Genomic DNA, 16833 nt, shown 5'->3' on the forward strand with positions numbered 1-16833 from the left:
AGAATCTAGGGCTATGAAAAGGAAGCAGCAATCCAGACATGAGTGAGGCAAGGCTCCAGTTTGTCCCCTCTCCTTTTCAATTTTATATAGAACAGGCGGTGAAGGAAAACAAAAAGGAATTCAGAAAGGGAATTGCAATCTAAGGAAAGGAAATCAAAACTCTGAGATTTGCCAATGATATTGTCATTTTATCTGAGTCTGTAGAAAAAGTGGAGAAATTGCTGAATGGTATCGACGGAGTCTTGGAGAAGGAGAACAAGATGAAAATGAATAAGTTCAAAACAAAAGTAATGGAGTGCAGTCGAACGAAGCCAGGTGATGCAGGAAATAGTAAATTAGGAAACAAAGTCTTATGTAGTAAAATAACTAACGATGGCAGAAGTAAGGAGGACATAAAATGCAGACTAGCATAAGCAAGGAAAGCTGTTCTTAAGAAAAGAAATTTAACTTTGAACATTGATATAGGAATTAGATACTTTGAAGAATTCCGTCTGGGGCATGGCACTGTATGGAAGTGAAACATGGACGAGAAATAGCTCAGAAGGAAAGAGAATGGAAGCTTTTGTTATCAATCAATCAATGAATACTGATCTGCATTTAGGGCAGTCGCCCAGGTGGCAGATTCCCTATTTGTTGTTTTCCTAGCCTTTTCCTAAATGATTTCAAAGAAATTGGAAATTTATTGAACATCTCTCTTGGTAAGTTATTCCAATCCCTAACTCCCCTTCCTATAAATGAATATTTGCCCCAGTTTGTCCTCTTGAATTCCAACTTTATCTTCATATTGTTATCTTTCCTACTTTTATAAACGCCATTCAAACTTATTCGTCTACTAATGTCATTCCACGCCATCTCTCCGCTGACAGCCCGGAACATACCACTTAGTCGAGCAGCTCTTCTTCTTTCTCTCAATTCTTCCCAACCCAAACATTGCAACATTTTTGTAACGCTACTCTTTTGTCGGAAATCGCCCAGAACAAATCGAGCTGCTTTTCTTTGGATTTTTTCCAGTTCTTGAATCAGATAATCCTGGTGAGGGTCCCACACACTGGAACCATACTCTAGTTGGGGTCTTACCAGAGACTTATATGCCCTCTCCTTTACATCCTTACTACAACCCCTAAACACCCTCATAACCATGTGCAGAGATCTGTACCCTTTATTTACAATCCCATTTATGTGATTACCCCAATGAAGATCTTTCCTTATATTAACACTTAGATACTTACAATGATCCCCAAAAGGAACTTTCACCCCATCAACGCAGTAATTAAAACTGAGAGGACTTTTCCTACTCGTAAAACTCACAACCTGACTTTTAACCCCGTTTATCAACATACCATTGCCTGCTGTCCATCTCACAACACTATCGAGGTCACCCTGCAGCCGCTCACAGTCTTGTAAGTTATTTATTACTCTGTACAAAATAACATTATCTGCAAACAGCCTTATCTCTGATTTCACTTCTTTACACATATCACTGATATATATAAGAAAACATAAAGGTCCAGTAATACTGCCTTGAGGAATTCCCCTCTTAATTATTACAGGGTCAGATAAAGCTTCGCCTACTCTAATTCTCTGAGTTCTATTTTCTAGAAATATAGCCACCCATTCAGTCACTCTTTTTTCTAGTCCAATAGCACTCATTGTTGCCAGTAGTCTTCCATGATCTACCCTATCAAATGCCTTAGATAGGTCAATCGCAATACAGTCCATTTGGCCTCCTGAATCCAGGATATCTGCTATATCTTGCTGAAATCCTACAAGCTGAGCTTCAGTGGAATAACCTTTCCTAAACCCAAACTGCCTTCTGTCAAACCAGTTATTAATTTCACAAACATGTCTAATATAATCAGAAAGAATGCTTTCCCAAAGCTTACATGCAATGCATGTCGAACTGACTGGCCTGTCATTTTCAGCTTTATGTATATCACCCTTTCCTTTATACACAGGGGCTACTATAGCTACTCTCCATTCATCTGGTATAGCTCCTCTGACCAAACAATAATCAAATAAGTACTTCAGATATGGTACTATATCCCAACCCATTGTCTTTAGTATATCCCCAGAAATCTTATCAATTCTAGCTGCTTTTCTAGTTTTCAACTTTTGTATCTTACTGTAAATGTCATTATTATCATAGGTAAATCTTAATACTTCTTTAGTATTACTCACATCCTCTATCTGGACATTATCCTTGTAACCAACAATCTTTACATACTGCTGACTGAATACTTCTGCCTTTTGAAGATCCTCACATACACACTCCCCTTGTTCATTAATTATTCCTGGAATGTCCTTCTTGGAACCTGTTTCTGCCTTAAAATACCTATACATACGCTTCCATTTTTCACTAAAATTTGTATGACTGCCAATTATGCTTGCCATCATATTATCCTTAGCTGCCTTCTTTGCTAGATTCAATTTTCTAGTAAGTTCCTTCAATTTCTCCTTACTTCCACAGCCATTTCTAACTCTATTTCTTTCCAGTCTGCACCTCCTTCTTAGTCTCTTTATTTCTCTATTATAATAAGGTGGGTCTTTACGATTCCTTACCACCCTTAATGGTACAAACCTGTTTTCGCATTCCTCAACAATTTCTTTAAACCCATCCCAGAGTCTGTTTACATTTATATTTACCGTTTTCCACCGATCATAGCTACTTTTTAGAAACTGCCTCATGCCTGCTTTATCAGCCATGTGGTACTACCTAACAGTCCTACTTTTAAGACCTTCCTTTCTATCACATTTATTTTTAACTACCACAAAAACAGCTTCATGATCACTAATACCATCTATTACTTCAATTTCCCTATAATGCTGACTGAAGGTGAGATGGGTAGATCAAATCACAAAAGATGAGATACTGAACCGAATTGGTGAGAGGAGATCAATTTTACTAAATTTGACCAGAATAAGAGACAGAACGATAGGACACATCTTAAGACACCCAGGACTTATTCACTTGGTTTTTGAAGGAAGTGTAGGTTGTAAGAACAGTAGGGGTAGACCGAGGCATGAATATGATAAGCAGATTAGAGCAGATGTAGGATGTAGTAGTTACGTAGAAATGCAAATGTTAGCACAGGATAGGGTGGTGGAGAGCTGTATCAAACCAGTCTATGGACTGATGATCCAAACAGCAACAACAACCAACATAGAACTTGGAAATACGGCACAATTTAAATTGAATACTATCTAAAATGTAAACTTTTGTTATCCAAACAGCAGACTTGCAGCAAACTTGTCGCTTCTAATTTTACAACTTACTGCTCGCAAAATTTCATTTAACCACAGAATATTTTTAAGGAAAGTAAATGCAAAATAACTAAATACAAAGAAAGTAATTTGTTATTATAGCCACAAAATATGTAAATAATAAACCTATTGATGAACTATTATAATGACCAAAATATGCTTCTATAGGTCTACCATTTTTGGTCAAATATGAATGATAAATTATAGTAAAATATGTATTAATATGACCAATTGAAACCGTGTCATCGTGTTCATAGAAAATAGAAATGTGTCTAACTTCGATTTATACAAAGAGTCCAAGAAAAAGTATGATTTGACAGTAGAAGTTCAAGCCCTAGTTATTAGACACCACATAGTCTGCAAAGTTGTGATTTTTGATAGGCTGACCTTATTTAATTTCGGGAACAGCACAGGGAAATTCAGAAGGGAACGAAACTATCAATCTTGTAATTGATTATTTCGTAGGTGAACTTCACTTCGTGCTTTTAACTGTCCTTTTCTAAATTTATAAACTGCATTGAAACACATGTGTTTAGTGAGGTATTTACAAATGTAAATATTGAAGGAATTTATTTGGACCATTTGAAATATATTTTACACATGGGGCTTCATAGCACGCTCGGTACATTTTCCATATGGAAGACAGCGTTAAGCGAATTTGTGATCCCAGATGAAGGATAGCACTGAGAAATAAGAGATCAATGTCAATAAAGTTTCCCGTGAAGCCACAATGTGGTATAGAAAGAAGGCTGTAATACTATTCCTCCACCTACTCTGACACAAATTTCTAACTATTCATATTAACGGCCGGTCGGCCGGTCTCTTGAAGCTGATATGAATTACCGTTCGCGTTGTTCAACTGTCCTTTCCACGGGTGACATCATTTTTCTCAGATTATCTGGTAAAGAAAGCGGTGGACTGTGAGTTATAGCTAATTCTTTGGCCTGCACGAACACAGCTCACTTCTAGGCACATAAGTTATTTAAAACCGAGTTCCAGATCAGATATTCAGAGGTGAAGCGAGCATTTGACTGGATTTCTACCAGACATCAACTCAACATCTGGATTATTTTTCCTCGTATTTGTGCTAGTTTTTCAAACTGCCCTTCTCCGGTTGCTGGTTGTCCTCTGTAGTAAAAGAAGTGGTCATCAGATTGATAAAAAGTAAATAGAAACTGAATAAACCCATGAATAAATACTGACTAAATATGTACATAACATATACGTCCAGCTCTTCAGCTGAATGTTCAGCATAGTGGCCTTCGGTTCAGTGGACTGTGGATCAAATCCTGAACGGATCGCGGATTTGAGTAATGGCTGGTTAATTCCTTTGGGTCTTAAATTATAAGCTTACATAATATCTCACGCTGGCACGCAGCCGTTCTACATATTGTGCTGACCCCAATTATTTGGGAGTCCCTGAGTTATAAGTGCATATACTGTACGACCAAGAGCGAAGAATATAAATAAGATGTATACGTGTATTATTATCTATATATTAAACAAATTGATGAAAACTGAAGTCAGTCAGTCCGGCCATTCTATTCGGTCGATTTCCTTAATTTTTGTTTTTAACTTAAAGGTATTCATGCACAAATTTGTCATCAGGTACTATAAATCACTTAACTTCCACCTTCCTCAAATTATTTCATTTTTTCCAATTTTTTGTATCTTTGAAGCAATCATATCTTTGGTTCTAATTGAGGTACGGAGTTCGTTTTGGACTAAGAAAACTCAGTGGATCAGGCTCTTTCATTTCAGATCTTAACTATTCAAATTGGTTTATTCTGAACAAAGTTATGAGTGCACATTAAATTTGACGTCTCATTTCTTCAACATTTTTCTCATTGAACCAAACATATCTTTCGTTCTAATTGAGGTACGCAGTTCGTTTTGGTCTAAAAACGTTCAGTGGATCAAGCGCTTTCTTTTGAGGTAATAACTACTTACATTGGTAGATTATGAGAATAGTTATGAGTACATTTGTCTCCATGACGAAGATCTTTGAAGGACTTTTTAATAGTTCGGCGCGTAGTGTTGTTCCAAGGAACGTTTAATTCAATTTCTTTGTGCAATGTATTTTCAAGTGTTTTCTTGACACAATATTACATTCTATTACCGCAGCAGATCATGTGCTTTATTTCATTAAGTCGGAACTTTGCAAATACATCCGTGAGGATAGTAACGAACAACACCATACATTGTAAATTGCGGGCGGAGCCAGCGGGGAACTGCTAGTTATTATTATTATTATTATTATTATTATTATTATTATTATTATTATTATTATTATTATTATTATTATTATTATTATTATTTGGGGAGTGATTAGCTCAGTGGCTTAGCTGCTGGCTTCTCACCCAGAAGGCTGAAGTTCGAATCCTAGTCGATTCTTGGGTTAAGATTTTCATCTCAAGAATCGCGTGGCGTCAGGAAGGGCATCCGGCCTTAAATCCCCGACCAAATCCAAAATGAGCCTGGGTGGCTTCAGCGACCCAAGATGAAACTGGGATAATCTGAAGGAAATGATTAAATTTCTGTCGACGCTCATGTTGTTGAGATTTTGAAGTTCGTAAATGAAGAGCCTCTCCCTGACAGCGGCTTGTCATGACATAGCCCACTCGTTTCCTAGGCTCTATCTGGTCCTTGTAGTTTTATTATTATTTTCTAATTTTTTGCATTTGATCTCTTCCTTCTAGTATAAAAACCAAGTGTCAGATCAATATTTCAAAAGTACAGACAGATATACACTCAACCGCACAAAAGTTGGACGTCGTAAAAGATGATTTTCAAAATCCTCTTTTTTGAAATAGGATAATAATATTTTACACGTGGTAGGATTCCAGGTATTATTTCTTCGGCCACCGGCTATCCAGAGTTTACGAATATCTTCGCGTCTCAAGAATGTATAAAATTGAATATTTCTGTGCTAGCCAATTTTCGCACAGTCGAGTGTACAAAGCATTTTAAAACGTTGCCGCTATGATCTCCATGGCAACTTTAGTTATCGGCTCTTGGACTTTCAGGCGACCACCACTCATATTTTCTTTATTTTCACTGTATCGAAAAAAATATGAAAAACGTTTGTGAAGGGTATTCTAAATCACTTTTGTCAAGTATAACTTAAAAACTTTCCAGTCTGTCGAACACACCGGTTAAATAGAAACATTACACTATAACATACCTGTAAAGATAAACCAACACATTAATAAACAAGGAATGAAAATTAAGACAATAAAAATAAAAACCACAATTCTATCCCTTCAGGCAAGCAACTCAATGTTGAAAACATCCTAGGGATATGAGCTACGAATTTTAGGTAAATAAAAGATATTCTTTATTTATTCTTCTTACCGGGCGAGTTGGCCGTGCGGTTAGGGCCGCGCAGCTGTGAGCTTGCATCCGGGAGATAGTGGGTTCGAACCCCACTATCGGCAGGCCCTGAAGATGGTTTTCCGTGGTTTCCCATTTTCACACCAGGCAAATGCTGGGGCTGTGCATTCATTAAGGCCACGGCCACTTTCTTCCCACTTCTACGCCTTCCCTATCCCATCTGTGTCGGTGCGACGTTAAGCAAATTGTATTTATTCTTAAAAATTACAATCCTTTTCAGTCATCGTTATCCGGTAGCAGTTTGCCTTTTTCTACCACTACGAGCGCTAATGTGAGTCAATCCAGAGTTTCATTTAAGCTCTTATAACCGAGCTCGATAGCTGCAGTCGCTTAAGTGCGGCCAGTATCCAGTATTCGGGAGATAGTAGGTTCGAACCCCACTGTCGGCAGCCCTGAAGATGGTTTTCCGTGGTTTCCCATTTTCACACCAGCAAATGCTCGGGCTGTACCTTAATCAAGGCCACGGCCGCTTCCTTCCCACTCCTAGCCCTTCCCTGTCCCATCGTCGCCATAAGACCTATCTGTGTCGGTGCGACGTAAAGCAAATAACAAAAAAACTTTCAGCACATTTGAGGAAATTGCTTAATTTTACTTTTTTCGTACTATGTTAAGAAATATTTTCAACATTAAAAATGTGACTTTTACAGGTATGTTACAGTGTAATATTTATTTTGTGTGTTCGACAGTGAAGAGGTTTTACGTTAAAGTCGACACCGGAAAGAATGGCTTCCTTCTTAACAAATTTTGTCAAGAGCTTTTTCCCGGTAAAATCAACCGTAAGAGAGATACATCGAGTTTTATGTTTTAGGTCCCCTCTGAGGCCCCCTTCTGCTGAATTCGTTTGAACAACTTATTGCCCTTATCGTAAACTAAGTACCAGGTTTCATGAACATCGCTTTAACCACTTTCCCGTGATGCTGTAACAGACAAACATACACACCAATTCTGTCCAGTGTAAAAACTAAGTTTCAGGTGAATATTTAAAAAAGTACAGACAGAAAGACGTTTATATATTTATTGATATAATATTCATTAATTTAAATGTTATTTATATATTTACATATTCGTATAAATTATTTAGTTTACCTTTACAGGTAGTCACCTTGGAGTTGGAATGAGGACAATTGCTTCCCTCCTGGTTGGTCTGGTTTCGATTCTCGGCTCTGTCACGAAAATGAACCTGTTCTGAGGGCCTGGAACGGAGTGCACTCTGCCTCGGCAACACAACTGAGGAAAGGGTTAAAATCTCAATCTGGGCCATCCTAAAATTGGATTTCCGTGGTGTCCCACTTCAACACTAGGTGAATATCAGGTTCATGTAATACTAAATACAAAGATACTCACCAAAATAGAGACTACATACAGGTTATTTATCACACAAACATCATGTGCTCCCAAACACCTTAAATGAAACAATAACAATTACCTTCACAATATTATAATATAGACTTGAGCCTAGGATTAGAACCTTTTTAGAAAGTCAACCTACAACACAGGTCGGTGATAACTATTCAGAAAATCAATTTAGATAATAATAATAATAATAATAATAATAATAATAATAATAATAATAATAATAATAATAATAATAATAATAATAATAATAATAATAATAATAATAATAATCTTTACAAAAGCAACAAATGCAACTCAAATTTATCGGCGCTGCCACAACGAGGTAGATACGCTTGCTCACGTCCGCGGATACTGCTCGCATGGAGGTCTACGAAATACAAGGCATTATAAAAATTAATACGATCTTTTTTTTCTTTTTCTATTTTGCTTTACGTCGCACCGACACAGATAGGTCTTATGGCGACGATAGGATAGGAAAGGGCTAGGAGTTGGAAGGAAGCGGCCGTGGCCTTAATTAAGGTACAGCCCCAGCATTTGCCTGGTATGAAAATGGGAAACCACGGAAAACCATCTTCAGGGCTGCCGACAGTGGGATTCGAACCCACGATCTCCCGGATGCAAGCTCACAGCCGCGCGCCCCTAACCGCATGGCCAACTCGCTCGGTTTAATACGATCTGCCATTGCTCAAGCGTTAAGGGACTTGGGGTTTACGGTCTTCGAGGAAGTTCACGGTCTCTTTATTACAGCCAGCACCTGTCCGAAACACCACTCAATGAGGTTCATGAGGAAAGAAAACAAGATATGAACCAACCATCCCATTCTATCAGTCGGATTATATCGAAGTCATCGGATTAATGGTCGGCCCTAGAGGAACCATTTCTCCCTCTTTCGCCAAGTTCTGGAAATCATTAACCTCGATCAGGCAGTGACTTCTTTGAAATATTCAGTCCAAAACCTGAAAGAAAAAAAAAAAAAAAAAACCCACCGTATCTCCCAAGCTTTTTGATGAAACAACATATCTCAATGTACCAACCAACCATTATGTAATTAACTCCTCAAATTACTTTTAAAATTCATCTTGTTTTCGGTATACTTTGTCCTCAGGGTGGGGGTGGTGGTGATTTTTTTTTTCTAGTTGCTTTACGTCGCATCGACACAGATAGGTCTTATGGCGACGATGGGACAGGAAGGGCCTAAGAATGGAAGGAAGCGGCCGTGGCTGCCGACAGTGAAGTTCGAACCCACTATCTCCCGATTGTGAGCTCACAGCTGCGCGCTCCTAACCGCACGGCCAACTCGCCCGGTGATTATTGTTTTAAGAGGAACCATCTTCTATGTAACAGGGATCCGACACTTCGAAAAATGAAGGTATCGGCCAAAGAAAGACGAGGGCCACGGAGGCCATGAAAATGAAAGACTTCCTAGACCTTGAGTGCTCTAATATCGCTGGGGTCGAAAAATAACAAGAGTTGACCAAGAGAGGTCGAATAGGATAGGTAAAAGTGAGGAGCCTGACACAAGTATAAGTGGAAGCAACGTCAGGACTGAGCTAAGGTGGTGGTGGTGGTGGTGGTGGTGGTGGTGGTGGTGGTGGTAAGTATTGTTTTAAAAGGAAGTACAACTAGGCAACCGTCCTCTATTAACACTAATCAGAATGAAAAAGTGGGAGGGATCTGACACTTCGAAAAATAACGGTATCGGCCAAAGAAAGACAAGGGCCACGAAAGGCGTGAAAATGAAAGATTCCCTAGCCCTCGGAACCTAATAGCGTCGAGAAAAGAATTGACCACGGGAGGTCAGATAGGATAGATGAAAGAGAGGAGCCTGGCACAAGTAAGTGGAAGCAATGCCAGGATTCAGCTAAGGGCTCCGTGGTCGTCAACCGACGCTCCGAAGTGAAGAGCACCTGGCGCCCCGTTTAGTCGCCTCTTACGACAGGTAGGGAATACCGTGGGTGTTATTCTAGCATCCCCGCCCACAGGGGATAGTTAACCGGGACATGGAACTATCCCAAATAAACTGGGACTGTTGGTGAGCCTCCTTGAGACGGTTTAAAGTTCTCTAACGTACACCTGCAATAAAATATCATCTCTGACGAACCGCTCTTTCAAGGCTTCAATGGCTTGGGAATAATTTTCTGCTGTCTGCGGGTAAATATGAGCAACCTCATGTGGTTCAGTATCCTCTTCCATGGATTGTAGTAAATACTGAATCTTATTACCGTCATGTAAGGTGTTATACTCATTGATCTTTTGAAACCGAGACCAACGCTTTGAGATCGTTAAATTATTTTAGTTCTGCTTGAGGCAATTTGTAAGTTCTCTTATTAGTAAGCTGACACCACATCTTCCCTTCTAATAAATACATCACCGAGCTCGATAGCTGCAGTCGCTTAAGTGCGGCCAGTATCCAGTATTCGGGAGATAGTGGGTTCGAACCCCACTGTCGGCAGCCCTGAAGATGGTTTTTCCGTGGTTTCCCATTTTCACACCAGGCAAATGCTGGGGCTGTACCTTAATTAAGGCCACGGACGCTTCCTTCCACTTCTCAGGCCTTTCCTGTCCCATCGTCGCCATAAGACCTATCTGTGTCGGTGCGACGTAAAGCAAATAGCAAAAATAAATAAATAAATAAATAAATAAATAAATAAATAAATAAATAAATAAATAAATAAATACATCAACTTCACTGAGAGATGAGCTAGTTGTACCACCACTACTACAGAATTTCATTTGTTCTGACTTTAATAATCTCAAAATCGCCATAGTACTTCTCGGTATTTTGTCTCTTTGCTGTTATAATTTGGCCATCTTGGCCACTGTCTGATAACTGATCCGTTATTTTCATATCCAACACGCGAAGCTCTGCCATTAAAGCTTCTAGCCGAGCAACATTCGACTTAAGTACGGTAAGTTACGGTTCTCAGAGGTTAATTCTGTTGCAAGAAACAACTATATGTCATATTTCTTTGTAACACATTGCCGAACAGGCGTCTTGTCGTTCCATCTTCTGCCGTTGTGACTATTTCACTTTCAATAGATCACTCACATTTCCTTCCTTTGTTAGAGAGGAACGCCTGATTAAAATGCACACATATTCTATCACGTCGGTGGTGACCAATTGTTAAAAGAAATAGGGAAAATTGTACGATGAATTATCTCACTCCATTTCATTTTATTTCTTATCAAATTTATAAGAACCGGAACCATTAGCGTACATCTGGCTACGTTGCCCAAGAATATCCGTGGTATTATTTCACATATTTGATAATAATGCAAAAGAAAATAAGAAAATATCAGAGAATTCCTCAAGCCTCTCAAATTCATCCATTCATATTAATCTAAATTTTCCTGAAAAAGAATACAATTCAAAGGATAAATACAAAACTAATGCCGGGCTGAGTGGCTCAGACGGTTGAGAAGCTGGCCTTCTGACCCTAACTTGGCAGGTTCGATCCTGGCTCAGGCCGGTGGTAATTGGTAAGGTAAGGGTGTATTCTACCCGAAGGCAGGTCCTAACCTCCGCAGAGGTGTGGCTGAGCCGGTGTTTACGTGCGGTAGGGTGGCCAGTTCCTTTCCGCTCCTCCATTCCCTTCCCCCCCCCAACAGCGCATGGCAACCAATCCAAATCTTGACCACGCCCAATGTTGCTTAACTTTGGAGATCTCACGGGATCTGGTGTTTCAACACGGCTACGGCCGTTGGCTCGGTGGTGATTGAAGGTGCTCAAATACGTCAGCCTCGTGTCGGTAGATTTACTGGGACGTAATGGAACTCCTGCGGGACAAAATTCCGGCACCTCGACGTCTCCGAAAACCGTAAAAGTATTATTATTTATTACAAAACTAATCCCTCTGTGGATCAGTGGTAGAGCAGCGGAATTTTTGAAGACCGGAAAAAGCCATTCGGCACTCCATGGCGTTTGATGTCAGCACGTAAATTATCTCTGGTGACACATTTGGTGTTCACCCAACGATATTATTTAAAACTTAGCCGTAAACATCCAAGAGAGATCCTGTTTACTCTGCCGTCTAGTGGGCCTAGATTAAAACGGAGCGTCGAAATTGACGAGCAGGCAGCCACATGGCATCAAATTTAAATGCCTGCATACGATAGCTGACGCCATAGATTATTATTATTATTATTATTATTATTATTATTATTATTATTATTATTATTATTATTATTATTATTATTATTATTATTATTATTATTATTATTATAGAATTTGTTTTACGTCGCACCGATACAGATAGTTCTTACGGCGACGGTATGATAGGAAAGGGCTAGGAGTGGGAAGGAATCGGCCGTGGCCTTAATTAAGGTACAGCCCCAGAATTTGCCTGGTGTGAAAAAGGGGAAACCATGGAAAACCATCTTCAGGGCTGCCGACAGTGGGATTCGAACCCACTATCTCCCGGATGCAAGCTCACAGCTGCGCGCCCTTAAACGTGCGGCGAACTCGCAGGGCATTGTTATTATTATTATTATTATTATTATTATTATTATTATTATTATTATTATTATTATTATTATTATTCAGATGGTTCTGAAAAATGGTATCTTGACGTCGAGTTACTACATATTTAATGCTTATGAAAGATTTACAGACTTGTCTGATCTGCTGAAGGCTTTTATTAGGGAAGCTGGTCCTTTGTGTTTGGTTATGTGATGCTTTATGATGTTATTGAAGGCATAATTATACTGTACGTTCTAAAATTGAGGTCCGAAGCCATCGTGAAAGAACTCGGCATCACTGAAAATGAAATAGATGACATCTGTACTAATATTTTGAAAGATTCATGGAATGTTTTGTATTACCATTTGTATGACACCTTTTAAAATATTGTGTCAGATTATAAATGGATAGTATAATTTTAGGTATTTACATGTACAGATACTCTAAAAAAGTATTCGTACACGTCACATTATGCGAGAACGAGACGTACATGCGCGTAGATAAAACATGGATTGCATAGTTTGGAATGTTAGTTATTTATTATCATCAATAATAATTGTTTGCAATACGAGGGTACGTCTGAAACAAAAAAGACAACCACATTCCCTGTAAAGAATCACACACGGAAAAAGTATTCGTAAACCATATCCAGTTCGAGACGTTTGTTGACTTTTCAGTACTTCGTCGGGTTCCCCTTTGCCTGCAGTCGTCCTGGGATGAAAGCAACTAAGTTATCGGTAACCGATGGCGCAAATTTGTTCCATTCTTCCATTACGGCCGTTTGGAGATCATTCCTGTTGGAGATTACCCTGGATCGTAATTTTCTGTCCAGTATCTACCATACTTGCTCTATCGGGTTGATGTCGAGGGACTAAGGGGGTGTAGGAAGATGCTTTGACACATTGTAAAGTATCCATATGTTTGTAATATGGACGGTGTGTTTTGGATCATTATTCTGTGTGAACACGAAATTATGTTCCAAACCAAGTTTCCTAGCACAGGGTATGTGTTTCGCCACACTAATCTTCTCCCAACGGAACCAAATACGTTGTATTTACTTTCATCGGTCAAAATCACACGCTTCCAAAATTCCACATGTTTTAAAGCGAATTCTAGACGTTTCTTGCGGTTCCTCGCACTAACAAAAAGTTTTCTCCTAGACACTTGACCATTATACCTTGCGGTTTTGAAGGTATTTAGCATAGCATCTGTACATACCTTAACTCCCCGCTTCTCCAACCCGGCAGTAATCTGAGGGGCACTAGTTTTCGGATCCTGTTCCACAGTTCGAACAACAAACGCCCTGTCCCTCTGTGACAGTACGATCGCTTCTGCCCTGTTCCGTACACTTTTAGTCACACAATACTTGTCAATGACGGACTGAACTGTCGACCGAGGTCGATTGATTATTCGTGAAATCTCAGACAGGGCCTTGTGAAGCTTGATAATAATTTTCCGTTCCTCTTGTATTGTTTCGTGCCATTTTCACCCCATTGCGCATGTTTGGACCTTGCGTCAACTGCAGGCGTGCACGTGGACTGCAGTACTCGTGTGTCTTTGCGTGTACAAACACGATCACAAGAATTCCGGATGGAAAAAGAAACAGATACAGTTTGGGCTAAGATTTTGGTCAACCCTGAGGATGAAGGAGAAGTAACCAAGACAACGTCACATGTATTCGTCTTCCAGGAGGTGTGGCTTGCGACGTTGCGCACTCAGAGATCACTCCATTTTTTCGGGAACTGATTAAGATGTTTCTATGGTTAAACATTCTGGCTATACTAGCTTTTCCTAATCAAGGAAAACAATTTATTAACTGTAATTTAATTGCGATGAAGTGTGCACGATGTAATCCCACCCCAACATATGGCATTTAATTATTTGATCTGCGCTGACAATAACTTCATAGGAACGGTTTTCCAAACGCCCTTGCGTCTCTGATAATCACACTTATTTAATGCCAGGTTATTTTACTTTGGTTTCTGAGGATATTATTATTATTATTAGTAGTAGTAGTACTTAATAGGGCTTATATTGACGAAAATAAGGGTCATTCTTTCTTACAGTGGTTGAGCGCGATGCCATTTGATAATGAAGTCACAGTCGAGACTGTAACCGTACAACAGGGTTACAGACTCCATTCTGTATTTATTATTATTATTATCATTATTATTATTATTATTATTATTAATATTATTATTATTATTATTATTATTATTATTATTATTATTATTATTAACCCGATTCATTAGATTTTATATATTCTGTTTCTCATCATTTAGACTGTAATAATTAGGTATCGCGTATATTATTGTATTTAATCATAGGTTAAGTGAATATGTTTGTAATTATTCTGTATTGTAGTAAGTGAGATTTGTTGGTTTCATATTGTCATGCTGTGGCTTGTAACTTTGGCTAGATGAGCTGGCATAGTATTTTGCAATCGAGGCTATGTTTAACTGTGCAAGGAGATTTCCCGGTGACGCATTCGGTACAGTCATTCTCGGACCGCTTGGGTACGCTTAGACGACGCTTGACTGATGACATCAGTGCGTGGACACGTGATTGCGACCAAGTGTCAGTATTCACCAGCTACTGTATGTGGAAGTGGAAGGGATGAACAGTGAGTGGGGAGATGAGTCGTCATCGCGAGGTGATATAAGGTGATGCTACGGTAGGGAGAGGTACTCAGTTCATTATATCTATTCAGTTGATGGTACTCAGTTCATAAGCAGTTGATATCGTGCAGATCATATGTAACAGTCAGATGTATCAAATGGAAGAAGTGGTCTTAGTGTGATGGTCAGAGCTAAGAGTTGTGTTTGAAGAGGTAATCATCGAGGATGTCTACAAGTGGTGCTTGTATCCGAACAGAGACGGGTACTATGCCGATAAAGAAACATCATCTTCTTGTGAGGATGGACTTAACAAGATGTTTCAATAATATTTTCCAATTATTTAAAATATATTGAGTGGACGTAATTACATTGGAGCTCCCTACACGCGTACATGGTATGTAGGCCAACTCCTTGTTATATAAGAAGATTACAACAGACGGCTCCCGACTTCAGCTCACAGGTTTTCCCAAGAATTTCAAGTTCAACAGCGGTGTATGCAGACAACAGGTAATTAAAGCATCAGACATGTTATGCATTCATAACATGAAGAAGAGTGTAATCAGCGGCGATATCATATCTCACTTCAAGTTCATGCCAATAGCTTTTTTTTGTTTAGATTAGATTTTCCTTTTCTTTGTACCGCAAATCTCACGATATATTTCTTTTGTTAAATTAAAAGACGTAAATGATTGTTCATTGTGACGTAAATTTAGTCATAAACTCAGTTTTATTTTTAATTATAATAAGTGATTCCAGTTCCATGTACAATCCTCAATTGTGGAAATGCAACAGTAATTTAATATTGTCCTGATCCATATCCCTGTATATTGCCAAATATGTGAGTTTATCACCTCACGCCTTGAGATAATTGATATAAGAGGTATGCTCTACCGAATTTTGTTGTTTTTCTTAAAAAAGCAACTGGCGCTCAAACAAATGTTATTTATATTATGTGGAAGATATGAAGGTATAAGAGTAGTGGTCGGAGTAGCCACAATGTGTCGCCAGCAACGTGGGACTCGAAAGGTTCAGAAAAAGTGTTTCTGAATGGCAATATACATGGATCAGTTCTTTTAATGAGTACGCACATGTTAAATTCACCGAGTAATGTTAGGAAGGTCATTTTGTTGAAGTTTGTATTTAAGGGGTAATGTCAGAGGAATTGCAAGGGGAAATAGCTTTGAGATCGCGAAAAATTAGTAGGAAACCGAAGATGGACAAGGATAGCAATATGCAGTCAGGTGATGAGGCTGAGGTTATTGTGTCCAAGGAAATCCAAGGTGGTAACATAAATAGGAAGTTGGTGACTAAGGTGGGACCTGCTGAAAGTCAGAAAATAGTAGAAACTGAAGAAAACGCTGTCACGCAAGATCAAAGTAAAGGGGTGATTGACCTGGGTTTATTTAATTTGCTGATGTCCAAAATGACTGAGCAGAATAATGCCATGAGTGAGAAAATTGAAACGGTTATTAGTGAAAAAATTGAATCTCAGAATAATATTATGAGTGAGAAAATTGAAACGGTTATTAGTGAAAAAATTGAATCTCAGAATAATATTATGAGTGAGAAAATTGAATCTCAGAATAATATCATTAGTGAGAAAATTGAAGCTCAGGGTATTAGTATTAATAAGAAGATCGATGATGTTAGTAATAAGATAGATCATAAGGTGTTAGAAATAAGTAAGCAAATTAATAATTTAGAAAGTAAGGTAAATAGGGAGTGTAGTGACATCAGAGCAGAGAT

At 38.8% G+C, this 16833-nt stretch overlaps 1 protein-coding gene across 1 annotated transcript in view; it reads right to left on the reverse strand.

Annotated features, from left to right (window-relative positions):
• Positions 1-16833, reverse strand: part of LOC136875653 (centrosomal protein of 104 kDa) — a 321673-nt gene that overhangs the window by 144922 nt on the left and 159918 nt on the right. Inside the window, exon 7 of the mRNA XM_067149196.2 lies at positions 7741-7881. Coding sequence (XP_067005297.2) covers positions 7741-7881 — 141 coding nt within the window. The remainder of the gene's footprint in view (positions 1-7740; positions 7882-16833) is intronic.

Source organism: Anabrus simplex, chromosome 6 (assembly GCF_040414725.1).
Source record: "Anabrus simplex isolate iqAnaSimp1 chromosome 6, ASM4041472v1, whole genome shotgun sequence".
NCBI classification, from domain to species: domain Eukaryota; kingdom Metazoa; phylum Arthropoda; class Insecta; order Orthoptera; family Tettigoniidae; genus Anabrus; species Anabrus simplex.